This window comes from Copadichromis virginalis, linkage group LG23 (genome assembly GCF_057382275.1).
Source record: "Copadichromis virginalis isolate Kocher_CV1m ecotype Utaka linkage group LG23, C_Virginalis_male_GT1.1, whole genome shotgun sequence".
Taxonomy (NCBI): domain Eukaryota; kingdom Metazoa; phylum Chordata; class Actinopteri; order Cichliformes; family Cichlidae; genus Copadichromis; species Copadichromis virginalis.
Genome location: NC_140639.1, coordinates 38,356,008 through 38,382,838, shown reverse-complemented (window position 1 = coordinate 38,382,838; position 26,831 = coordinate 38,356,008). Strand labels below are relative to the sequence as shown.

Below are 26,831 nucleotides of genomic sequence, written 5' to 3'. Positions count from 1 at the left end.
GCTAGAGTACGCTTAGGTTTGCAGAGGGTGGGTTTTGCGAAAACCGCCGTCGGTGAGGACATCGAGCTCTCCGCTGCTCCTCGTCCTCCTTGCTCCTCCATCATTCTCCTGCGCCTCGCTAGTGAAAGAGCAGCTGCTTGGCCTGCCTATTACGCGAACACCACTCTCTGTTTGGACTTCAGACACTCCTTGCCTCCTCCTCATCTATGCTCTCTTTACATCCTCGCTAGCATACACATAGGTCTGCGGAGGGCGGGTTTCGCGAACACCCCCTTCGGTGAGGACCTTGGGATCTCCGTTGCTCCCCGTCTTCTTTGCCCCCTCTACAGGGAGTGCAGAATTATTAGGCAAATGAGTATTTTGTCCACATCATCCTCCTCATGCATGTTGTCTTTTTTTTTTTTTGGCCTGTCCCGTTTGGCTCTTTTGCCATCAGAATTGTTGTCTAAAGGCAAAGAAAGATGCCCAACGGATTTACTTTACCAAACTGACCATCCCAGCCTTGCCGTAATGGTCCATTTGATTCACCTTTTATTGTTTATTTTATTTTCACTTACTGAATACGGGACAGACTTGACTGGGGGAAAGAAGGGGAGAAAGAAAGAGGGAAAGAGAAACAGCTGAGAAGAGGGACGGGGGAGAAGGGCAAAAGACAAAAACCAACAGAACGGGCAGAGAAAAAAAAAATGCATATATCAATCACCTGGATCACCTGCTGAGAAAGAAAAAAGAAAGCAAGCAGAAGAGAACAAGAGTAATAGAATAAACAACATCACAATGATATATGAGAATATGACAGTAAATACTAAATGTTAAACATTATTGTGCAGCACATAAGATCAACAGAACACAGTGTGCTTTGAGGTAGGAGCCAAAAAGGGTGTAGTTTGTGGGTGTGATCACCCGTGTGTACACCTGTGAGCATGGACGCGCTTGTTTTTTGTTTTTTTAAAAGGTTCCTTCATGTAATAATCTGCTAGAGGGTGTGGGGGGGCCACAGCCCCGTCCTCCAGGGCGTGAAGCAGGTGTGGAGGAGATCAAAACTCCAGACATCCATAGGCCCCCAGAACACAAGAGACCAAGGAAGACCAACAGAGGGGCAGCTGCGCCACTGTCCCGGCGGATGATGCAATGATCGGGGACCATTCTTAATTTCGTTGTTCTCATGACAATGACAATAAAGTTTCTGATTCTGATTCTGAAGAGCTGAGGAGAGTCCCAGATGAGGGCTCACTCAGCAGCCGCGGAGCAGAAGCCAGGGGGAGTTGCAGTGACGCGCCCGTGAGCTCCGCCGGCAGCCAGCTGCGCCTGAGTGACCGAGCCCCAGGCCGAGAGGCTGGGGGCACCCCACCTCCGAAGTGGCCCGAGCGAGCCCCAGGCTCCAGGCCCCGATAAGCGGCCGCCAAGGAGTGAGCCGGTGTGTACCTGGACGCCCATCCCCGGACACAAAGAACCACCAACGCACCGATGTCTGAGGGGGTCCGCCACTGGCAGGGGAAGTGGTGGTAGGGGGAGATAGGCCTCCAAACCTTGGAGGGCCTGAGATGTCCCCAGAGAGGTGGCGCCTGACACCCAACCTGACATATAGACACAGACATACAGGCACACACAGATACAAACATCCATTCCCACCCTCATGCTCTCATATGCACTTACTCCACACTCAACCAACGTGGAGACAGACATAAAGAGACGTTGTACACACGATCACACTCCCCAAGCGTACTCTACAAACCGGGTCTAGGTGCCCCCGCCCCTGGAGGGGGGAACTGCACCCAGACCCAGGTGGTGTTTCCCTTTTCCCTGCGGTGGGGGGAGGCAGACCGCCCCGACTCCGCAGCAGCAGGAAGGCTCCACACTCCAGACCGCAGTCGGACGGCCAACTCCTCCTCCTAGCCCCCCTGCTCCAGCAGGTCGCAGAGAACGGGGGTGAGAGAAGACTCCAAACCTCCCTCCACCCGCTCATTGTAATGTTGATGCATGTGTGTTCTAAGGTGCATTTAAAACCCAGGAGGGCATGGAGCTACCTGCCAGAGAGCAGCAGGTAAGCGCATGGTCCCTCCTGCTAGCCCTCAATGTCTACGTGTATTTAAAATTGAGAGGTGGGCAACGATGCCAGGGGTGGGGTGTACACCCTGATGGTACTTTGGACTCCGTGTATCGTGCCCACCCCCAAGATCCTATATGTATGTGTAATGAGAGTGTGAGTAATGTGAATGTCTAAGTTGTGGGATAAAATTGAGGCAGAGGCAGCCAGAAGGGGACGGGGGGGGTAGCCTCCTCTGCACCCTGGTGACATACCCCTACTCCAAGGCCCTGCATGTGTGGGTGGTTGTGGTGGAGCGGGAAGAGGGAGGCAGCTGGAGATGGGGAGGGAAGGAAGGGAGGGGCAAGTGACCCCTCCCTGGGGCCAGCTCCCCCGCTGACCCCAGTAGGCACCCCCATACTCCGCGACCCGCCAGGGAAAGGGGGCCCAGGCCCATCCAGACCGGGCCCAGTGCAGCAGCGCCGCCCGGCCCCACAGAGCCCGGGACAGTCCACCCAACCCCACCACAGAGAAAACTGCACCCACCCCACCATCCACTCATCTTCCAGACTACATAAGACAATAAACACCCAGGCTGAGATCTTCCTCCACCTCTCCTGTATCTCCCCCTCCTGCAGAGGGAGCTCCTGAGGAGAGGAAAGCTCCTGCAAGATGTGACAATCTCCCCCACCAGTTGAAGAGCCCCCCAGGTGGCTCGACGCACCGGCGGCACCCTGTTCCAGGGCTGGGCCCCCATGCACCCACCCGCCCACAACCCCGGCAACACACCAACCAGGACCCAAGCCCCCGAGGCCCGGTCCGGGTCCCAGCCCAGAGACGGAGCGCCCCCAGAACCTCACGCCCATCCCGGACCCACCCAGGGCCAGCCAGGCTACCAGGTCAGTAACCCACGTCCGTCAGCACAGACCCTCCCCTAGCCCCGCTGCACGCAGCCGCGAGGAAACAGTCACCGGAGAGCCAACAGAGCCCCTAACCGGACATGACCGCTACCCCGGGTTGAGCCCCCCAAGGAAGATGCCTCCGGGGAACCCCCCGACGCCCTAAGCCTGTCCCTACCCCCACACCAATCACAACAGTGAAGGCGGGACCAAACTATGACCCCCCACCCCCACTAGGTGATGGAGCTGATCAAAGGAGCCCAGAGCAATTGATCTGATGTGGTGGCAGAGGCTGTATCAAGACTAATGTAATCTAATAGATAATTTCTATATTGGTTAGAATTAAGATTAATTTTATTTTTCCAGTTCATGAGGACTGTTTTCTTGGCTATGCATAGGGCAGTGAAAACCATATGGGCGATATTCTTTTCTGAAGTGACATTATCTAAGCTGCCCAACAAACACACTAAGGGGGAAGTTGGAATGTTACATTTCAGACACTTCGATAAGTCTTCACATATCTCGCGCCAAAACTTCTGAACTGGTGGACAGAACCAAAGAGCGTGGATATAATTGTCCGGTGAATTGGTTTGGCAGTGTGAGCAGTTGTTGGTAGACGTAAAGCCCATCTTGAACATCCGATGACCTGTATAGTACACTCTATGTAATATTTTGTATTGAATTAATTGAAGACTGGGATTTCTAATTAGATGAAATGTTTTTAAGCAAATCTGAGACCAGAAGTTTAGGTCTAAGTTAACTGATAAATCCGCTTCCCATTTTGCAATAGGAAGTGATATTGATTCATCTGTTTTAGAAAGCATTCTGTATATTTTGGATAGTAATTTGGGGGGTTTAAGAGTAAGAAATTGAACCACACTTGGTGGTGTTTGTAGTTCAACTTGACCCGGTTTAAATTTCTTTTTTACTATGGATTTAATTTGTTGATATTCTAAAAATCTTTTCTTGTTGATCCCATATTGTGTAACTAGTCCGTCAAATGAAATAAATTCTGTTCCTTCTAGTATATGTTCTAAATATTTGATTCCTTTATCACTCCAATCTGAAAAGTTTATCATATTATTGTTTTGTAATATGTCAGGGTTGTTCCAGATAGGTGTACGTTTGCATGGGATTAATGAAGACGCCGTCAATTTTAGAAACTCCCACCATGCTGTCAGAGAAGAGCTGATGTTGATGCTTTTAAAGCATTCATGTCGTTGGATGTTTGAGCTGATAAATGGTAGGTCTGAGATCTCTAGATTATTGCAGAGTGCTTGTTCTATATCTAGCCAAGGTTCATCTAAGAGGGTGTGTTTTAGCCATCCTGAGATAAACTGAAGCCTGTTGGCTAAGAAGTAGTGCTGAAAGTTAGGCAGTTCTAGTCCTCCTTTATCCTTGGTCTTTTGTAGTGTTTTTAAGCTTATACGTGGGGGTTTATTTTTCCAAAGGAATTTGGACATACATGAATCTAGAGATCTGAACCAATCTTGTGGCGGTTTAGTTGGGATCATTGAGAATAAATAATTTATTTTTGGTAAGACCATCATTTTTATAGCGGCAACCCTTCCCATGAGTGATATGGGTAGACATTTCCATCTAGCCAGATCATCTTCTACCTTCTTTAAAAGTGGGATATGGTTTAATTTAGTTAGATCTGCAAGCTTGGGAGAAACATTAATACCTAAATATTTTATATTTCCCGATTGCAGTGGTGTAGAAGAGGAATTATGGAAGGAGCAATTAATCGGTAGGACTGTAGATTTTGACCAGTTAATTGAGTAATCTGATATTCTTGCAAAAGAGTTTATCAATTCAATCACCCCAGAGATATTGGTTTGTGAATTTTGGAGAAAGAGTAACACATCATCCGCATAAAGGCTGATTTTATGTTCCACGTTCTTGCATTTTATGCCCTTAATTACTGAATTCTGTCTAATTGCTGCTGCTAGTGGTTCAATAAAAATTGCAAATAGTGAAGGGGAGAGTGGGCATCCCTGCCTGGTGCCCCTCAAGAGACAGAAGCTGGAGGATGTCTGGTCATTTGTTCTAACACAAGCTGTTGGGGAATTATATAATATTTTTAACCAGTTTATGAAAGAGGATCCAAAACCAAATTTGTGTAAAGTTGCAAATAGAAATTTCCAGTTAACTCTGTCAAATGCTTTTTCTGCGTCTAAAGAGAATATTGTAGTTTCTAGGTTTTTACTGTATGAGTAGTCTATCATGCATGTTGTCTTACTCCAAGCTGTATAGGCTCGAAAGCCTACTACCAATTAAGCATATTAGGTGATGTGCATCTCTATAATGAGAAGGGGTGTGGTCTAACACCCTATATCAGGTGTGCATAATTATTAGGCAACTTCCTTTCCTTTGGCAAAATGGGTCAAAAGAAGGACTTGACAGGCTCAGAAAAGTCAAAAATAGTGAGATATCTTGCAGAGGGATGCAGCAGTCTCAAAATTGCAAAGCTTCTGAAGCGTGATCATTGAACAATCAAGCGTTTCAATCAAAATAGTCAACAGGGTCGCAAGAAGCGTGTGGAAAAACCAAGGCGCAAAATAACTGCCCATGAACTGAGAAAAGTCAAGCGTGCAGCTGCCAAGATGCCACTTGCCACCAGTTTGGCCATATTTCAGAGCTGCAACATCACTGGAGTGCCCAAAAGCACAAGGTGTGCAATACTCAGAGACATGGCCAAGGTAAGAAAGGCTGAAAGACGGCCACCACTGAACAAGACACACAAGTTGAAACGTGAAGACTGGGCCAAGAAATATCTCAAGACTGATTTTTCTAAGGTTTTATGGACTGATGAAATGAGAGTGAATCTTGATGGGCCAGATGGATGGGCCCGTGGCTGGATTGGTAAAGGGCAGAGAGCTCCAGTCTGACTCAGACGCCAGCAAGGTGGAGGTGGAGTACTGGTTTGGGCTGGTATCATCAAAGATGAGCTTGTGGGGCCTTTTCGGGTTGAGGATGGAGTCAAGCTCAACTCCCAGTCCTACTGCCAGTTTCTGGAAGACACCTTCTTCAAGCAGTGGTACAGGAAGAAGTCTGCATCCTTCAAGAAAAACATGATTTTCATGCAGGACAATGCTCCATCACACACGTCCAAGTACTCCACAGCGTGGCTGGCAAGAAAGGGTATAAAAGAAGAAAAACTAATGACATGGCCACCTTGTTCACCTGATCTGAACCCCATTGAGAACCTGTGGTCCATCATCAAATGTGAGATTTACAAGGAGGGAAAACAGTACACCTCTCTGAACAGTGTCTGGGAGGCTGTGGTTGCTGCTGCATGCAATGTTGATGGTGAACAGATCAAAACACTGACAGAATCCATGGATGGCAGGCTTTTGAGTGTCCTTGCAAAGAAAGGTGGCTATATTGGTCGCTGATTTGTTTTTGTTTTGTTTTTGAATGTCAGAAATGCATATTTGTGAATGTGGAGATGTTATATTGGTGTCACTGGTAAAAATAAATAATTGAAATGGGTATATATTTGTTTTTTGTTAAGTTGCCTAATAATTATGCACAGTAATAGTCACCTGCACACACAGACATCCCCCTAAAATAGCTAAAACTAAAAACAAACTAAAAACTACTTCCAAAAACATTCAGCTTTGATATTAATGAGTTTTTTGGGTTCATTGAGAACATGGTTGTTGTTCAATAATAAAATTATTCCTCAAAAATACAACTTGCCTAATAATTCTGCACTCCCTGTACATTGCTCTCAAGTGCCTTGCTAGTGAAAGAGCAGCTGCTTGGCCTGCCTATTACGCGAACACCGCCCTCCGTTTGGACTTCAGAAACTCCTTGCCTCCTCCTCATCCTTGCTCTCTCTACATCGTTCTCATGCTCCTTGCTAGCGTACGCTTAGGTCTCCGGAGGGCCGGTTTCGCGAACACCCCCGTCGGTGAGGACCTCAGGCTTTCCATTCCTCCATGTCCTGCTTGCTCTCTCTCCATCATTCTTAAGTGCCTGGCTAGTGAAAGAGAAGCTGTTTGGCCTTCCTATTACGCGAACACCGCCCTCATGTTGGACCTCGGGCTCTCCGTTGCTCCTCGTACTCTTTGCTCCCTCTACATCGTTCTCAAGGGCCTCGCTAGTGAAAGCGCAGCTGTTTGGCCTGCCTATTACGCGTACACCGCCCTCCGTTTATGCTCCTCGCTAGTGTATGCTTAGGTCTGTGGAGGGCCGGTTTCGCGAACACCCCCTTCGGTGAGGACCTCGGGATCTCCATTGCTCCTCATCCTCCTTGCTCCTTCTCTACCGTTGTCATGCGCCTCGCTAGTGCAAGAGAAGCTGTTTGGCCTTCCTATTACGCGAACACCACCCTCCAGTTGGACCTCGGGCTCTCCATGCCTCCTCGTCCTCCTTGCTCCCTCTTCATCGCTCTCATGCTCCTCGCTAGTGAAAGAGAAGCTGTTTGGCCTGCCTATTACACGAACACCGCCCTCCAGTTGGACCTCGGGCTCTCCGTTGCTCCTCATCCTCCTTGCTCCCTCTACATCGTTCTCAAGCGCCTCGCTAGTGCAAGAGCAGCTGCTTGGCCTGCCTATTATGTGAACACCACCCTCCAGTTGGACCTGGGGCTCTCCATGCCCCTCGTCCTTCTTGCTCCCTCGCCTTCGTTCTCATCTGCCTCGCTAGTGAAAGAGCAGCTATGTGGCCTGCCTATTACATGAACACCGCCCTCCGTTTGGACTTCAGACACTCCTTGCCTCATCCTCATCCTTGCTCCCTCTACATCGTTCTCAAGAGCCTTGCTAGCGTACGCTTATGTCTGCGGAGGGCGGGTTACCTGAACACAGCCTTCCGTTTAGACCTCGGACCCTCAGTGTCTCCTCATCCTCCTTTCCCTTTTTAAAAACATTTTCCTCGCTCTCACGCGCCTCGCTGGCGAGCCCTTAGCTTTGGGGAGGGTGGGTTTCACGAACACCACCGTCTGTGAGGAACCCAGTACCTCCTACACACACACACACACACACACACACACACACACACACACACAGGAGGCAGTGAGGAGTAGAAGGAGGTTGTTGCTACGCCTGCGTCACAAAACCAGGGCTCATTGTGTGTGAGCCTGGAGCAGCTACGGGGGAAACACATGGGACAACCGTGCAGTTTGGGGCCATGGTTTATTCAACGTGCATTTTCAGTGTGGTTTAACTTGCTAATCTGATCTGAAATACTTTCCTTGAATGTGCCTTAATTTCACCTCTTTTTTCTTTCTTCTTTTCTTAGCTTACTGAAAACGTTGGCGACCAAAGGCCGGATCCAGGGATGTGTGCTGCTTGTGCTACTGGCGTTATGTGGGAAAACTGCTCGCTGTCAACATCGATACAAAGGTAAAGTGCAATCCCAGGGTTGTGTGCTGCTTGTGCTACTGGCGTTATGTGGACAAACTGCTTGCTGTCAACATCAATACAAAGATAACAAAAGAATAGCCTAGTGTAACGTAGTGTTTTATTTTATTTTTTTCTAGAATGATTCAAATGTTACTATCAGGGCGAGGGGCGATCGTGGCTCAAGAGTTGGGAGTTCGCCTTGTAATCGGAAGGTTGCCAGTTCGAGCCCCGGCTTGGACAGTCTCGGTCGTTGTGTCCTTGGGCAAGACACTTCACCCGTTGCCTACTGGTGGTGGTCAGAGGGCCCGGTGGCGCCAGTGTCCGGCAGCCTCGCCTCTGTCAGTGCGCCCCAGGGTGGCTGTGGCTACAATGTAGCTTGCCATCACCAGTGTGTGAATGTGTGTGTGAATGGGCGGATGACTGGATATGTAAAGCGCTTTGGGGTCTTAAGGGACTAGTAAAAGCGCTGTATAAATACAGGCCATTTACCATTTACCATCATTTCCCCAACCCCGCAGGCTCTGCGACCCGTGAAGAACTGAGACTCCTCCTGGTCGGTAAAACAGGATCGGGAAAGAGTGCATCCGGAAACACCATTTCGCCTGAGTCTGTCACCGACGGCTGTCTCAGAAAAGAGGCATAGGGCAAAGACGGAAGAAATATCGCTGTGATCGACACTCTGGGGCTGTCTTTTGGATGAAATAGATGAAATGGTGGATTTCAATGGAGGAAACCACTACACCAACGAGATGTATAAGGTGGCCCAGAAGAAACTCGAAGGAGAAAGGCTGAAGAGGAGAAAGGAGGAAGAACAAAGAAAAAGGGAAGAAGAGGAGAGGATCGAATTGAAGGAGCGGTGTAAATTTTTCCGCCTCGCTTCCCTGGGATTATTTGGCACAGGAGTGTACTTTACATCTTATGTTCTCGTGGGGCTCGGTGGAGCCCTTGGATATTCTCAGTTAAAGACGCCGAGCTTGACGGTTGGGCGTCTTCTTTACTCGTCGATACCGTGAAAACTGCGCAGGTGTATCACCTACTCGACCTAGTGATCAACGAGTACCGCACCGAAGCATGCAACGGGTGCAAGACCAATCACCCCAGCCAGAGACAACATGAGTGTCTGCGAGTCTTGGTGTCAGGGTCCCTGTGCCTACCCGGTCGGCTCATCTGTGAGCTTCTGCCCTTGGTCCATGCACCTGGTCGCCATCACGCACCTGTGGCTCGTTACGAGAGGGTTCCAGCTCCTTTATAAGACGGCATCTCTGTGTTTCTCGTCGCTGGACCGTTGCCGACCCGCATTCCCTGGACCAACCCCTGTGTTTCCTGACTGATTGAGTGTGCGAGGAGTGGAGTACATCATCGTATTTTCTGTGGAGTGTGGAGAGGAGCGTGAGGAGTGGACGGAGTGCGTGTGGACTTTCAGCGTCTTTTCCACCTGAAACACGGACAGTTTGTTGATATTGTAATCAAAAATACAGGGGGGGAGGCATTTTAAAAATGCACCCTCCCTATTGCGCATGTCCCTAAAAGGTATGGCCTTCCAGATTGCCTCAGTTGTATCGTGAGTGTAATTTCAAATAAAATAAAATAAAACTCAGAAGCGTCTGTGTGTTGTATTCTTCTTTTTCTTCTTCTTCTTCTTCATCTTCTTCTTCTTCTTCTTCTTCTTCTTCTTATTATTATTATTATTATCATTATTATCATTATTGTGATTATGCTTCATTTTTATGTACTGGGGTATCAATGACTCCCACGCTGCCGCAGCAGCTTCTGTGCATGGCCCCCAAGTGCTACGTTTTCTTTCCCGATCCCCCGACGAACCCATTAGAATTGCTCTGGGGCACTCTTCGACCCCAAATGATCGTTCTGTTTTTTTCATTTTCATTCACCTGTCTCTACTGAGGGTGGGGTACTTTGGGACCCCCGGGGTCTGGGGCTGCCCCAAAGGGGAACACAAGGATTAAGTCATTTTGTCCTTGTAAAGTGAATGTTATGTTAACGATGTTGCTCAGTGCTTTCATCTCAGTGTTGATCACTACATCACAGTAGTGGGGGATGGGTATTGATAAGATTTTCACGATTCCGATTCCATTTTCAATTCTGTTTAACGATTCGATTCTTTATCGATTCTCTTATCGATTCTTTTTAAAAAAGGAGAACACTAAGGTCCATTAGCTTAGAACTTTGTTTTATATCTTCTCTTTGAACACAATAGAAATTTAGGAGTAACGTGGCCTTACACTGTAAGACCGAATAGTAATAGTTTGATAAATGAAATGAGTTCCAACTACTTAAAAACCTGTTATAAGTTCATACACCTTTATTTTTTTGAGTAGTTTGAACAATTTTGTTTTTTCAAGTTATCAGTACTTGAATATATTGATTAGTTTCTAGCATTGCGCTCAAATAATTTGAGTTTTAACACTGACGTCACTTACGTGCCTACGTACGTACCTACGTGCGCCACCTGTTTCTTTATGAAGTGCTGGCAACCATCTTGGATTCCTCGCTTCGAGTGCGAATGCCCGCTCATTACCCCGAAAGAAACTTGTGGAACGTTAATATCCGAACAGAAATAAAAACATTTGTCAACGGGTTTTTTTGCGGCATTGCCTTTGACGCTGGATAAAGGAGGGCATGCTATGGTATGTTACGGACTTTTGAACTGGAACAGCTAACCCTCTGCACTTGGCTAGCTGCATTTACCGCCTTCGCGGCATCTTCAGGAGCGCTTTGTGGTAAGTTTTATTTTTTCTGAAACTATAGTTCTCCGTTGTAATATGGGTTTTTATCGTCATAAATGTACAACTCTAGCAGGCATTTAAGAATTACATGCATGCGTCGTTTTATCCATGTCGGCTTGGCCCCAAAGTGTTTGCATGAATTATGCTAATACGCTCATATTTAGTATAACACATTATTAGTCCCTGGGACTAATAATGTGTTAATAACTTTTCTAATCTCTTACTATTTTAAAAGAAGTCTTTAGAAGGCATTTCTGGATTTGCAGATTATAAACTGCCTTGTGGTTAAATTGTTGAATCAATATGCACTGCTGCGCTGCTTCACACTTAGCGCATACGTGGATATTGACTTTGGCTAACCCATTTGCTAACTGGTGGAACTTAAAACTTACGTTTAGTTCTCTGGAGTTGTACATATTAAAACTGGGGCAGCAAAATTGTAGGCACAGGACATACTTACAAAAGCAGTGAATAATCATTACATAATTACGCGGTAGAACTTGGTTTACATTGCAAATAGTTATGTATACCAAGTTGAAATGTAGAATCTTCTGAACTGTAAAATTGTTGTGCCTGGTCTATTTTAGGTTAGCTTAAGGGTGAATCCATCAATAATATATTTACCAAACAGTTATTTTTTCGTTTTATTTTATTCTGATGCCCAGTGTTCATTAGTGAAAGACTTAGTTTTTTATCTGTCAGGGGCTGGGTCTGTGAACCAGCATTTTGAGTTTATTTTGTAGTTTTGCTTTCTTATGTTATATTGAAATGAGGTGAAGTTCTTGTATTGTTGTTATTATTAGTTAAGGTTTAGTTGAGTTCTGGGCTGGTTATGTTTCATCTGTGTCTCCTTGGTTGTGTGTCTTTTCTGTTCTCTGTGTAGTCTGTCTTGTCTTCTGTGTTTTACTGTTATGTCCATGCCAGGGCAGAAGTAAATTTTCAGGGGTGAAGATGCTGTTTACCTTGACCAGCTAAGACTACAGATTGTAGATGAAGTCGAGAAAAGTGAAAAGAATCCTGATTACAAAGCTGATGCTCACAACTTTGGCCTTGCAATGCAAAGAGATCATCAATGATGACCTACCAGTAGGTCAGATCCTGGATTGCTGGCCTACTCTGAAATCCCAGTCCCAGGTAAGAATGTATATAGATGTATCTAACAAGATGTATTTTATATCAACCCCTGTTATCTGGCCTGTCTGAACAAATTATGCCTTTGGAGTGTAAGGATTTTGATGTATTTTGCAAAGATTTATAGACTAATTGAAACTTGTAAACACAAATGTATCCTGTGTGTTCAGATCTGTGCAGAATTCCACAGGATTACAAACCTCCACCTGAAGAACCACTTTTATGCTGTGCTGGACCAACATGCTCCCCGGCTCCAGAGCTTATTCAGAAAGAAAGCTGTTTGCACAGGGAACGTGTCTGATGTCCTGTCTCAGCTCTTCAGAAGCTATAATCTCCAGGTTAGTGAGTTTTTGTCTTGTCTTTTGAGCTTCATTTGATTTGATCAATTTTTCAATTTTAATTACCATTCTTGACTAGGTTAGCCAATAATTTAAAATAAAAATTTTCTTGTGATGTAGGAACAAGCTGATATCCATGCCCAAAGTGCTGGTGTGCTTCATGCCCTCTCTGCCTATTTGTACGAAGACACCTCTACCTTCATCAAAACATGGGATGTAAGTTTTGGACAAAGTTGTGAACAATATCTTAGTAGCATCCTTGTTTAGATTTCTCAAAACATTATGACACTTTGAGAGTTTGAGAAGCATCTCCATGCTTGGATCTGTCTACAACAGTGTCCATGTCACATAATGGAAACACTACATGTTTTTAATGTGCGTAGACCTTCTATAATGTTCCTAGCCCAACCATACATCACTGTACAAATGAAAAAAATATATAACTCCTATTGACTTTCTGTTGTTATTGCTACGAAGAGGTATGACTTTGCTTTACTAAAAGTACTATTTTTGTCAGTTTGTTTTCTCAAATCTTGGTGTGTTGTGGCTTTTTTGTTGTTCAAACAATTGATTTCTGAGCTAGTAATAATCCAGAAATGTGACTTGTATAGATGAAACTAAGAGAAATAGGAATGCACTAACATGTAGTAATTTTGTTTTCTGTAGATGATGCATTCTGATAGACCAGATATTAGTGAAGTGCCACTTGGACTCCTCCTGATCAGAGCCAATTCCAGCGATGCAACATTCTTCTGCCCTGAGAAGACTGCAGTTTTGGTCGAGGGTAACATGATCACTGTTTTCACCACCCTGGCTGATGCATTTCTAGTAATATTTGGACTGACTGACGTCCTGCACCTAAGCTACCCAAAATGTTTGGCCAACATTTTTGACTTTATTCAGAAAGTTTTGATGGGTCTGAAGGGTGGGAAGTTGAAGCCCAAAGTGCTGAGTCTTAAAAATGATCTTTTGGCAGCAGAATAATGTCCAGGATTCCTACACAGCCCTCAAGTGCCTGTTAAAGCAAGTAATTCAGTTTATCATGTTTCCAAGTCTGGATAAGTTTTTTATAAAAAGAGAGAATAGAATAAAGAAATTTTTGCAGACTCTGTTTCATACTTCATTATCTAAAAGCCACATCCAAAGTAAAAGGGGTGATTTTATTATTTTTATTTATTTTTTTCCCCCCATCATCACTTGTGTTTTAGTTGATTTTGATTGTGTTTTTAGTCAGATAACTGTAAATCTATAGAGAAAATGAAGGACAATCTCATTTCTGGCTTCGAGGTGGGATCTTGAATGTCACTTAAGGAACGTTCCTCCTGAACTACTCATAACTGACATAAGGCGCTAAGGAGGTTTATAACACTTTGTTTATGTCTCTAAAGAAGTATTTTTCTATTTAAAATTTTATTGCTTTGTTGTTGAGACTGTGATTGCACTCTACAAATGTGCATTTTGCATAACCACAGTACTGGCATATTAAAAAGGTTACCAATTATATTTCAGTGTATTAGCTGCACTATACTATTACTTTCATTCGGTTTTCCCACCTAATAATGCAGGATTTTCTTTTCCTTTTGTTTGTTTTTTTAATAAAAAGGCCATACTCATGTGTTAATCAAATTTGAATACTCTTAAAACATGTTGTGAAATTCTTTATTTCTAATATTGTAACCTTGTGCCAAAATTTCTGACATTATTCCCTATAAAATGTGGTGGATTTATGTCTTTGGGCTTTTTGTGTCAAAGTAACTCAATAAATCTGTAACTTGAATTTATATTTTCTGTCTTATGTTTTTACAAGTGTAATTATTTTGGGCACTTTTTTTTTTTTTTAAATCAAATTCAAAACACAGTAGATTTGGATATTACAAGCATTTGTATTTAAAATTTTTGAGTTGTATTAGCTTAAAATGGTTAACATTTTGAAACTAAAAATTAATTCCTTAAAGTTACTTGAGCTAGATTTGTACTTGAAACTCAAAATATCAAGTAGAGAGTACTAAACCAAAAATGTGGATATAACATAAAAACATTTATCAATGGTACTTAAAAATATTTATCTAAAGCTAATAAATAAAGTGTGTTTATTTAACTTTTTTAAGTTTTAGTTACTTAAAATATTTTATGTAATCAGTTTCACCAAAAGTTTTGAGTAAAATTAACTTATTGGGTTTTACAGTGTACAAACCCAACAGTGAGATCTTAAGAGATCCACAGCCTCTTCAATGGAGTGTCACAGGGTCCCCAGGAAAAAAAATTGTAAATATAAAATAATAAAATAAATATTCTTCTGTAGCAATAACAAAGTATAACATAAATTATTCTGTAGCAATTACACAAGAATATCCAGTAATGTCCCTGCCTACAATTAAACACATTCACTTACTGAAAATCATCTGCTGCGGCAAATGGGTGCAAGCCTTTGACCACAAACTTAGTCACTGCTCGGTGACATTCGTCAATCCTGGCCTGAAAGGAGACGCTACCGGTAGACTGCAGCGAGAACTGCCAGCATCTGAGCCAGCCAGACTCTGTCTTAGGGCTGGGTATCGTCACTGATTTCTAGAATCGATTCGATTCCGATTCACAAGGTCCTGAATCGATTCAATTCGATTCGGGAAAATTTTGCCTCAGACAGTCAGAAATACTATAATTCAGATCATGCATCATTACATTTCCATAATTTTATATTTATAAAAGAAAGCTGACACTTGCGAGACTTAATCAAAGGTGTAAGCATCACAGCAGATGCCTTTGTGTCAAAGTAGCTGAGGATAGAACACAGAAAAACATGAAGGTGATTTTCCTGGCCTGGGATTTTATAAAAATATTCTGCAGTAGATCAAAAATGAAAGAAAGTCATTAATCAACATATGAACAGTACCTGATGCTGCTCATGTGAAGCAGAGCAAAGTTACAGAGGTTTTAGAGACACAGCTAAGCGTTTTGCAATTTTGCATAATTTCAAAAAGTTTAAATTTGTTCAGTACACTGTAAAAAAAAATCTGTCAAATTTACGGTAAAATACCGGCAGCTGTGGTTGCCAGGAATATACCGTGTAAAAAATGTGGAATCTGTAAAAGACAATACGGTATACTGGTTTTGTAACCCTAATTTTTAAGGTAGACAACGTATTATTTTACCAAAATCATGATAGGAAAAACCAAATATATTTGTCAATTATACAGCAATTTAATGTAAAAAATGCAACTTTCCATAGCTTTTTACGGATATTTGCAGTAAAAAAAAAGTAATAATATAATAATATTTACAGTAATTTGTTGTTAATTTAACAGTAATAGGATAGACCCTATTATTGTAAATAACTGTAAAAATAACAGAAATATGTTAAACCTTATTAAAACCTTTGACAGTAAAAAACACAGTGAAATTGTATAACAAATTACAGCATTTTATTTTGACCAGATACATTTTACGGTAAATTCCTGGCAACCACAGCTGCCGGTATTTTACCGCTAAAAATACAGTACAATATGAGGAACATAAATGGTTTACCGTACATTTTACATTTGCAACCGCTAAATATAGAAAAATCTAAAGATGCTCATATACAACCAAGGTAGAGAATATTACTGATAAACAATGAGAAAATTTGACATACCATTTGAAAACAGACTAAACATATCATTTTCTCTATTCCTACAAAACAGGATAGATCTTGAGAATACAGCATGTGTCCATATATATGGCTGGTAATCCATGGAGGAATGAATAAACATGAAACAAAATATTACCTGCCCCTGACCTATCAACAGTAATGAGTCACTGGGTCCTGCCTTGGTGAAGGAAAGGACTCGGTGGAGTTTCTAATGCGCATGGTGTTGAAGATACAAGCTCTGCAGGAGTACTTCAATGTCCATCAGGAGTTCACTTTGGACTGGCAGGATCCCCTCTGCAGCAAAAAAAATGGACAAAGTTTGATCAGTGCTTGAGCAAAATGCACAGAAATGAACAAAACGTGCTGCCAAAACCAGATCTAATGATAAATGATTTCTTAAGTGTAAAATATACAGTTCTTAAAGGATAGCTATTATCAAAATGCAACCTGGGCTGTTTTTTTCAGTTTTTTTTTTTTTACTGTAAACGAGACAAACATATATCTAAAAGCATAATTACGACAAACAAGCCGTTTTTGAGATTGACCGTGATTTTGTTTTGTGGTCAATAGCCAGTGAATGGGAATACTAGGGGGCCGGGGCATAAATTTGAGCACATCAAAATCGATACAGTAAAAAAAACAAAAAAAAAAAAAAAAACAGCCCAGGTTGCGTTTTGGCAATAGTTATACTTTAAATCTACTTGTGTAAAAGTTATACATAGACAACGCAGCCCTAATCACAATCATAATTTGTTGGAAAACGTATTTAAGTTTCGTATTGATTTATCATAGAACTTGAAGTTAATGGCTGAATGCATGGTGATGAGACCTATCATTCAATCTACATTTTATAGCGTATGAAACTGCTCACCTGGACATGAACCTGAGCTCGGCTGATTAAGATTAGTGTCTCCTGTCCATCTTTCTTTAGCAAAACTTGAATAATACCACTGCTTACCTCTTATTGAATCTTTGGGTGCAGACTTAATTGAAGAGCCTCGTATAAACAGGCAGGGTGTGATGTTTAGGGAAACCAAAGAATACAGCCGCCATCATTTCTGCCAGAAGACTCATTGGGTGCAACGAAGCTTTCATTGTGGACTGGCTAGATACCTTCTGCAGTCAGAAGGAAAACAAGAAGGGCATACACCATAAACAATAATAACTGACAAAAATAATGAGACAAGAAATTAAAGTAACAAAATAAGTGCAAATCAAGTTTCCCTGTGTTACAGTGTAGCTGAATGTTTTTCAACAATTTGATTTACGGTAAAACACATACCAAATATTTCCAGCCAAGGTTTGTTTCAATCTTCAGCATTTTTTTTCCTGCCATTGTCTTGAAACGGTTTCATCTGTCTCTCTCATTTGATGCTGTTTACAAAAACAAAACAGCAATATTGTAAAGGGAAAAAGGAAAATTAATTTAATGGAAAAAAAAAGATTATGACCTGAAATCTCACCATTTCCTGAGAGTCACAGGTCCTTTGAGTATCCTTATGGTTTCTGCTCAAATTCAGTGTCTGAAAAGGGCAGGAACAAAACAAACCTTTTTAATCATAATAAAGACAAAATAAGATTTAGAGACAGACGACAAAGAAATGTGTAAAATATCTTCTTGAATCTGTTTACTTTACTAACCTTGAAAGAGACTCTTGGGTCTTAGCTGTGCCACCACCCTTAAACCTTAAAACAGATGGAGACGATATGCTGGCCTGGCTTGAAATTTCCATATTTGGTGCTGTAAAACAATATCACAAACAATAGATTAATTGTACTTTTTGGACCTTGGCCAAAGCATAATAGAAAAAACAGAAAGTCCTTCATGGCTATTGTGCAATGAAATCATAATACTTACTGGTTTGTTTCTCAGATGTCTCCACTCCTAATGATTGTAGTGCCTCCAGTACAATTTCAAGGATTGAGGCAGACAGGTCCGGCAGCACCTTAGTAATGGAACTCCTTATGCTGCCCCCCATTTCCAAGATGTCTGATAAAAGAATGTGAATAAAGGTCAATTTACACCAAGTGGTACCTTTGGTCTTAAAATATGAAGCTGATCTTGCTTGATACTACACTTTTATACAGTGTTTCGTAAGTACCAAACTAACAGCACCATTATTGTGACAGCACACTGTGTTTCAGTGGAACCATTTGGTACCCATACTTCATGTAAGATGTTAATGGATAGAAATCAATTAAGTCAATGGGTTTTGACCAAAAAAATCATTTTATTTAAAACAGCTTACTATCACTTATGTCACACAGAACATCAGCAGGAGGCTCAGTAGAGGGCTCTTCTGATTTCTGCCACAGATCAGACTCTAGCAGACATCTCAAAGTCTCTCTTAAAGGCACATAATAGGCAAACCTATCTTTTCTGTTTTCATCTCTCCCTAAAAATATTTTCTTTGGTTCCGCATAGTTGAAGGCTTTTTTTAAAGATCTGAGCTCTGGAGTGCACTGTCCTCAATGGCCCGGTATGACATGCAGTCAGTGATGCAAGTTTACCCAAACTGTATGTCTGTCCCAACTCATGCATGTTCTGCATTTCCTCTACAATGTTCTGTATGGTTGAAGCAGGCAGTAGAAACTGACCCTGCAATTTTAAGTAGAATAGTGAAACGTTTCTCAGAAAAAGATCACAGAATTCAGGGTGCATTTCCATGTTATCTTCATGTGTAATAGACTGTGCAGCAGGCTCGGAAATCAAGGGTACAAAGTCATCTGATGTGGTTGGAACAGATGATGATTGACATGCAGACTCTCTATATAAATCACCAATGCTGCTGTCTGAAAACTCTGTGTTTACGTGACATGTGAGCAGTAAAAGATGATTTAACTCTAAAGGTATTTGTGCATCCTCTTACTGGACAAGTGACCACGTGTCCTTCCACAATATGGCTCTTCAGATGAGCTATTAACTCTTTAGAGTTCTGACACTGACGTTCACACATCGCCATTGCACATGTAAACGAAGAAACCACCACCACACCAGTGACATGGGTGGGGGCAGTGTCTTCGGTAAAAATGAGCCTTAAACGCGCCATACCTGGTGTATGTCTGCTTGCAGCCTGCTTCAATACACCGAAAGAAACAACGTGGCTCATTCCGATGCAGTTTACAATGAAGCACGTAGCCCCTTGATGACTGAACTACCTTACCACAGAAATTACACGTTAACATAACTCCATGTACTTTGGTAATTCCTCCCTAGCGAATTAAGCACGCCATATACAGAAACTAATCCAGAGCAATGCTTCCCTCGCAACAGTAATGCTAACTCAACTCACAAATGCTAACTAAATTCACAACCTCACTCATAAAAAACGAACTGCTAAAATTATCTATAAACGCTGGGCTGGTGGATTTTTATAACAGAGATAACTTGAAGTTGCATGTACTCACCTCACCTCGAACTAATTGTAAGCTGCCAGGATGTCTACAAATTCCGAAGATGCTGTGGTCCAAGCAGCAATAAATGGCGCTAATATACGAGTTCAAAACTGTGTCCGTTAGCGAAGCCAACTTGAGTCTCCTGCATGAAAAAAAGAGCGGTTGGCACACAGCTCAGCAGCGCGCCGCGCTATTGGTCATTTTCAGGTGACGTCATCCCGCAATGTAACGTCGCTCTTTGTTTCTTTAGGAGGTTCGAATTTGATCAGAAGTCACGTCTGCAGACCGCTGCAGCCACGTCTTGCCTTGCTTCCCCCTTTTTTTGGTGAAATGGTTCGCTCATACTGCACAATGTTGCTACCAGATTTTTTTTCTCTGCAATTCGAACGTAAAACGTCTGTACACAGTTTACCAGCAGTTTAGCTACCAATCAACAGCGATCACACAAATTCAAAATTTAAGGCCGACCCACTTAAGGTGGTCTGATAATATGGCGTGAAACACAACAACATAAAGTTGTTTTAAAATAATAATTAAAAAAGATTATTGAAATCAATTTTATTCACAACCATGAACTTTATTTTTAACATCTTCTTTTGCTGTTGATTTTTTTTATCAGAAGGTTAACAATGATATACTGCAGGCCTAACTTTTAATCTGTATATCAGTATCTGAATTTTAAAATAAAAAAATACTATCAGTTTTATTGTCTTTCACTGCTGATATTTGCTTTTTTTTTAATGGTATGTACTGGTTGTATTACTACGGTGGACCCTATTTTTTTAACATCTTGTTTCTGTAAAAATGAATGTTTTTGTTTGCTTAAAAATCTACAGCTTTATACTGTGAATTCCAATGTGCACAACCCCAAAAGATGTAGTTTTACTCAAATAATACCGTAAAATCTAAGTTTTTCAGACATTTTCAACATTACAATATGTAATTGTAAAATGTATGCATATTTATTTGTTTTCACAGAAAATATTTATAATTTCAACATTTTATTACAGTAAAAAACAAAGTTTTATCCAGTCTCACAATTAACGGTTATTCAATCTATTTAATACAGTAAAAGGAAGTTTTTGATTTTACGCTCCATTACCGTTGGAATTTGACGGTGTTTTGCTGTATATTTTACTGACTTTTTTTACAGTGTAGCCTGTTGAATGGCAGAAATTAGGTTTTCTTTTCGGAAGTAAGTAAAAGGAAAAAAACAGCGGCTGACAGCGCTGTAAACAACGACTTGTGCATAACAAGCAAGCGAATAATGCAGAAAACAGATTTTTAGACGGGAAACTGTTCTTGAAGTATACAGAGAGAGAGAGAGAGAGAGAGAGAGAGCTGTGCATGAAGTGTGATTATGGTGGAAGCAAAAAAACAAAAGTAAGAGGGAATTCATGATGATGTTTATGTGAAGTTTGGATCTTCTTTTGCTGCTCGTTCAGTCAATATTGTCTGGAGAGAGTTAAAACCTGCAGCTTCAGAATCTAAAAAAGGGCGTAAACACAAAGCGAGGACCCGCCGACGGATCAGAATCAGCGAGCTGTCGGCTTTCAGCCCCGACCGTGTCCGTGCCGTCGGGTGAGAAAGGCGACATCTGATTCTGATGTGTCGGCGAGTCCGTGCTTTGTGTTTATGTCTTTGTGCAGAATCCGTGTTCCTGCTCTCATTTACTGTTTTAGCTGTTTGGTGGTTGTTGAAATTTAGTACGGTTTAGCCTGATATTCTGGTATTTCGGGCAAAATAAATTTATATTAAAAAATCGATTCAGGATTTTAATGAATCGATATCACGTTATCCAGAATCGATTTTAATCGATAAATCGATAATCAAAACCCACCCCTACTCTGTCTGTCTCTCTCATCATGGTCACCTAAATGCACAGTAATGGAAGGTTTTGTAATAAGGCAGATCGCGCTAACATAATATGCACCGTTAGTTGATTAGTTACCTTCCCGGAGAGGACCGCTGCTGCTGGGTTGAGATTCACGAGGTTATCGCGTGTTTTGTGAGCAAATGCTTTTGCATATTCGTAGTGTTTCCTCCCTTAAATGAAATATCTACTTTGCAAGTATTACAAGTTGCCCTGTTGTCATCCGTTCTAGTAAAGTATAACCAAACTTTTGAGCGTTTGAGCCGCCATGTTTCCTGCCAGGTAAATGACGCTCCGCAATGTGGTGACATCATTCGGGCGACTGGAATCGATAAGGGAATCATTTGTAAAAATGACAAACAATTCCAAGGAATTGAAACAGTGGGAACCGATTCTCAACAAGAACCAGGTTTCGATACCCATCCCGAATTTCATGGATGATATTTGGTAAATATCATCCATGAAGATTATGCTGTGAAAATGAGAAACTAAACTTTGAACATAACCTGATTGACTTTAGCTGTTATTTCAAAATGAGTATGTTATCAGCATTAAAAATAAAAACAACATGTGGTCTTCAGGCGCTGCTGCAGGGTAGGGGTGGTGCAGTGGGCTCAAGGGGCACTGCCAGGGAGGCTGAGGGGGCAGGTGGAAGTAATTTTCTTCCAGTCTTCAGTGACGCCGGGGACCTGAAGAGGGAGGTATGTTGAACGTGAGGTCTGCTGGACAGCTGGCCTAACTGAGAACGGGTGCCGAACCAAAGAGCACTGTGTTCAATCAAGCAAATGTAAACAATCACCTGAGCTTCGTGTGGGGTCTGGCTCAGTCGCATAAATATTAACAATAAAATAAACCTAAGAATCATAAATAATAATAGTGCAGTTGATAATTTATACTTTACAGTAAATCTAAATCTTAAATCTTACAAATCTAAAAGACAAAATGAAAACAAAACAAAAAATGACTAAATGTAACTTTGTTTCAGAGTTAAAAATTGAGTAATTGAATAGATATTTACATTTTTTAAAAACTTTTTTTCAAGCATTCTTTACTTTATATGTCAAATGTTGAAGATGACATATTAGCTGTTTGGCATTTTGGCGTGTGAGAACAGAATTTTCTATTTAACGATAACAACTTAGCAAAAGGCTTAGGCTATGTACATTAAATTTTGTTCACCTAATGATAAAATACTCTAAATGAACAGTTTTTCTGACTAAAATAAGACACATTTTGAAATTATGGTCTGTTCTTTACACAAAACACTTATCATACATGCTGATACTGACCAGCAGAGGTCGCTAAGATACTTATTATAGAACACAGTTTCTATGACAAGCTTATATGTGATGAGGCAGAAGTGCTTTCAAACAACAGCACCTGTGCACCCAGTACAGAATGATGCACTCACCATCTGAAGTTCAAAAGTTAAAAGTCTCTCAAACAGGGTCTCCTGAGTGTTTATAATTGTTATATTGTCATAAAGAACTAAAGTTGCATAATGCTCACCAATGTGTTTTTTTAATTCAATTTTAAGCCCGCTGAGATTAATTAGAGTAGGAATGCCGTATTTTCTTTATTCTGAGCTCTCTCTGTCTCAGTCTGTCTGCTGTGTGGTTATACACTGACAGCAAAATGTTTGCATGTTAACTACACTCCAGCAACCCCAGCCTTTGTTCCCGCGCCTTTGCTGACAAGTGCATCATGTCTATTTGGGAGCTACTGCTCATAAGATGTAGAGACAAGACCTGTCTGAGCTCTGGCCTCAAACTCAGTATGTGTGTGTGTCCCAGATAGAGAATCAAAGCTCACTTTATGCTCTTTTTCTTCATTATCATAGATGAAAGTACTACTCTTGGATGAGCGAGGCAGGCAGTTCAGTTGGACTCAGACACAAGCCTCAGCATTTTAAATACACTGTGTGTGTGCAAACACACAGTACCTCAAGTCCAGTGATATGTCAAAGTTTGGCTTGTGCAGAGATGAGAAAAAAGATTAATCTTGAGGATTAGAGCTGCATTAAGTTGGATGCTTAAAACACTCAGGGTATTTGGGACTCGTTTCAGGAGGCACATTCAGCCAAAGTTTGCACTGCCTGACAGTTTTCTGTCAAACATTTTCTGGTCACTCCAACAGTTTATCTCAGCCTTGGACTCTTTGCTTTATGTGGGGGAATAAATTTGGAGCGTGCATGTGGGGAAGAAAAGCTGTGTCAACATCTGGGCAGCCTGCAAAAGCTGAGAAGACAAGTTTTTGATGCACATTCCTGGACGCCGTAGGGTTCTTATAGGTCAGATAGTTTTAGGAAGTGAAGTGCCTGCTCAAGCTGCACTCGCATTTGTGCAAGTATGTGTTTGTCTCTAATTCTGTGAAACACTTAAGGCTTCATTACTTTAGCAATGGGCCCCCATTAGTATGTTTTTTCCTGTTAGGGGAGGTGGTTATGTACTTTGAGAGAAAACAAAGAAGGGAATCTCCCAGAAAAACAAAATGGTTTTATTTGCTTGGCAAAGACTGAAAAGAAAAGACAAACAGCTAGTGAGAGTTTATAAAAAGGTAACATAGTCTGTACATAAACTTAGTAAATTGCTGTCAGGACCACTTTAGTTGAAATAAGATTGTTTTTCCATCTGCAGTTATCCCTTCCCTGAACAGAGCAGGCATCTGTGACACTGGACACAACATTTATTAAAACAGAAATGGTAACTATTGTGCACAGGCAGCAGCAAATGTACCGTATATCTTTCAGTACTTCTTTGTATTTGCTATATTTGTGAATATTCAAAGGGGTATTTGCAGTGCTCCGTCTAACTGATGAAGTTTAAAGGTTTTGGTCTGTGTTTCTGGATAGAAGCCAGTCTCTGTCTGTTTTAAGTTAAGGTAATTGTGATAAGAAGAATACCTTTGGGTGAAAAAGAAAGTGTAGTAAAGAACATGTAAAACACTTTTTGTGTTAATAACCTTGAAATACACACACCTAAGGCAATGCACACCTGTACACCTGTTAGATAGATGCTCTGTTACATAAGAGGGATTAAGTCGGTCGTTATTTGTCAGCTACATCGATGGAAGAAATAATACTGGCCATAATGAAATCAGTAATTATATCACTATGGCGGCCATAGTGATTAAATTCAATCTGAGGAGAGAATCTGAAACCCTTTAAGGATCCTGGAAGTGTAAGAGATTTTACTTTCAGCTGGTGTTGTAGCTAGCTTTGGCAGCTAAGACACCTTCTCAGACCTGTGAATGTGAGAAGCAGAGTGCAGAGAATACATTTCACATCATCTATGACAGGGTTTCCTAACTGATCACTTGCCAGACAGCTATAAATAGATAATCAGTAGAAAAAAAAACGCTGAAAAAAATTTGGTGTTAGGTGTTTAAACAGATTCCAAACATTGTCCACCAAAAACTGAAAGGGCTTAGATCTAAATGAACTTTTGGTTTTTATTGAGTTGACAGGATGTTTTCAGTATCATAATAGTGATTGTGAATTCCTGTTCTGATACCAGTATTTACAACAATCTGTCCGATAGTCGATACTTTTTTCATTTTTCTTATTTTTGTTTTATCTGAGGGATACAAAGAAGTCTTTAGTGTAACAAAATAATTAGAATGTTTTGAACTCTTTTAGCTTTTAAAGATTTTGCCAGCACAAAATTTGTGTAACATAACACATTTCGGTCACTGATCCTGGTAAATACCACTATATTTGCTGATATGCTGGTATCAACAAAGGCTATATTGGTCTATGCTGATATTTCTCTAAAATATCTTCGTGCATGCATTCTATGAAACATATATTTTGAACTTGCAAACATAACGGATCTACCAGCAGAAATAGCCAACAATCAACTGGAAAATGGTCAGCAGGAAGAGAAATGGTTCTAGGATTGATCCAAGTGGAACACCAGCTCACTCTTGGATCTAAAAGGTACCATTAACATTTATTTACTGAGTAATTAAATAAATATCTTTTACTCATTTAAAAACAAGATTATGACATGCTTATATGACTACTGTTATGTACTGTACAGGAGGTTTTGAAGATTAGTTACATGGTTTTATTTAAACTGCTGTGATTTAAATTTAAATTTAAATTTAAATTTCAGGCGCTACGATAATGGTAATCTAAGCTTTACAAGCTATACAGGGTTCCATTTTAATACATCACACTGATCCCACACAGCAAAAATACTGGCTCATTTACAATTTGATGGCAGCAACATATCTCTGAAAGGTGGCAGAGGGCCATGTTTACCACCAGTGTTGGTCAAGTTACTTGAAAAAAGTAATCAGTAACTAATTACTGATTACTTCCCCCCAAAAGTAGTCCAGTTACTTTACTGATTACTTATTTTCAAAAGTAATTAATTACTTAGTTACTTTTTAAAAACACGATTTACAACCTGAATAGGTGATAAAGCGATAGATCTTTCAGCCCAATTCTACTTTTTCTGCATAATCCATCACACAAAATGTAATCAAATGGAAAAGTCTCTTTTTAAAACTTGTTTTATTAGTTTTAATCTTTTAACTTTATGCATCAAGCAAAAATTTAATTATATGCAACATTCTCTGACTGGAAGAAATTTGTTTAATATTTAAACCTATTTTCTGCACATTCCAGCACATAAAATTAAATGTTTTTTTGTGTTTACACTCACTCTTTCAAATAGATGCAAGTAAAACACAGCAGAAAATAAATAAAGTCAAAGACTAGCGGTCCTGTTGCTCTATTTTCACCTGTAAAGCAGGAGCGGGGTAGGCGGAGGTTTATCCTGGTGCAGGTGTGCCGCAGCGGTCAGTTGAAGAATCCGCGAGTTTCTCTGTGAATTTCCCATTACGTCGTTGCGCACTCGGTGCTTGCTTGGAAGTTTAGGGGTTTTTTTTCGCAGTAAAAATACGTTTTCTTCCCACGCACAACGGACGCTAATGTTTTTGTCACTTTTTATGGAATCAAACTTAAAGTAAGGTCAGTACTTCCACACTTTAAATGCTGCACGCTCATACTCTCTCCCGCACTCGATATATGATCCACTGTTGATCTGCACACAGCTGTTGTCACGAATGTCGCACTTGCTTACGTCACTGTCATGAGACATTCTCGCAAAAAAATCACGGTTTTAGTAACGCAGTAACGCAGCGTTCCTACGGGAAAGTAACGGTAATCTAATTACCGTTTTTGCAATAGTAATCCCTTATTTTACTCGTTACTTGAAAAAAGTAATCCGATTACAGTAACGCGTTCTCTGTTTACCACTCTGTGGCATCCCCCCTTCTTTGAAGATGTCTGTAAACATCTGTGAATTGAAGAGACCAGCTCCTGGACTTCTGGGAGAGGAATGTGGCTCAATTCTTGCTTTTGCACCCATGCTGTTGTAATAGCTGTAGTATTTGGTTTGACAAAGAACCCATCTGGAGCATGTATTGCTCTAAAAC

The 26,831-nt window shown here is 41.3% G+C and overlaps 1 protein-coding gene and 1 long non-coding RNA gene across 4 annotated transcripts; one reads left to right on the top strand and one right to left on the bottom strand.

Annotated features, from left to right (window-relative positions):
- Positions 1–10,524: 10,524 nt before the first annotated feature.
- On the top strand, positions 10,525–13,581 carry LOC146681571 (uncharacterized). 2 transcript variants are annotated; one of them, XM_085449301.1, is made up of 5 exons: positions 10,525–11,017; positions 11,907–12,157; positions 12,325–12,492; positions 12,613–12,708; positions 13,159–13,581. In XM_085449301.1, the coding sequence occupies exons 2-5, from the start codon at positions 12,014–12,016 to the stop codon at positions 13,474–13,476; spliced, it is 726 nt and encodes a 241-aa protein (XP_085305427.1). In that variant the 5' UTR covers positions 10,525–11,017; positions 11,907–12,013; the 3' UTR covers positions 13,477–13,581. The 2 variants fall into 2 exon arrangements, with proteins under 2 accessions (XP_085305427.1, XP_085305428.1); XM_085449302.1 differs by having other exon boundaries at positions 10,525–12,157.
- Positions 13,582–15,889: 2,308 nt separating this feature from the next.
- LOC146681570 (uncharacterized) lies at positions 15,890–20,077 on the bottom strand. Of its 2 annotated transcripts, none has more exons than XR_014918152.1 (7): positions 19,526–20,077; positions 17,976–18,107; positions 17,759–17,858; positions 17,581–17,640; positions 17,400–17,491; positions 17,076–17,233; positions 15,890–16,411 (listed from the first exon to the last, which is right to left on the bottom strand). It is a non-coding gene; the product is annotated as an uncharacterized LOC146681570 (long non-coding RNA). The 2 variants fall into 2 exon arrangements; XR_014918153.1 differs by having other exon boundaries at positions 19,531–20,077.
- Between the last annotated feature and the right edge of the window lie 6,754 nt (positions 20,078–26,831).

Excerpts from the sequence above, each read along its gene's own strand:
- LOC146681571 (XM_085449301.1), top strand. The coding sequence starts at position 12,014 with ATGAAGTCGAGAAAAGTGAAAAGAATCCTGATTACAAAGCTGATGCTC. Across the intron at positions 12,158-12,324 it reads CTCTGAAATCCCAGTCCCAG|ATCTGTGCAGAATTCCACAG; the intron begins GTAAGAATGTAT and ends CTGTGTGTTCAG. Across the intron at positions 12,493-12,612 it reads TCAGAAGCTATAATCTCCAG|GAACAAGCTGATATCCATGC; the intron begins GTTAGTGAGTTT and ends CTTGTGATGTAG.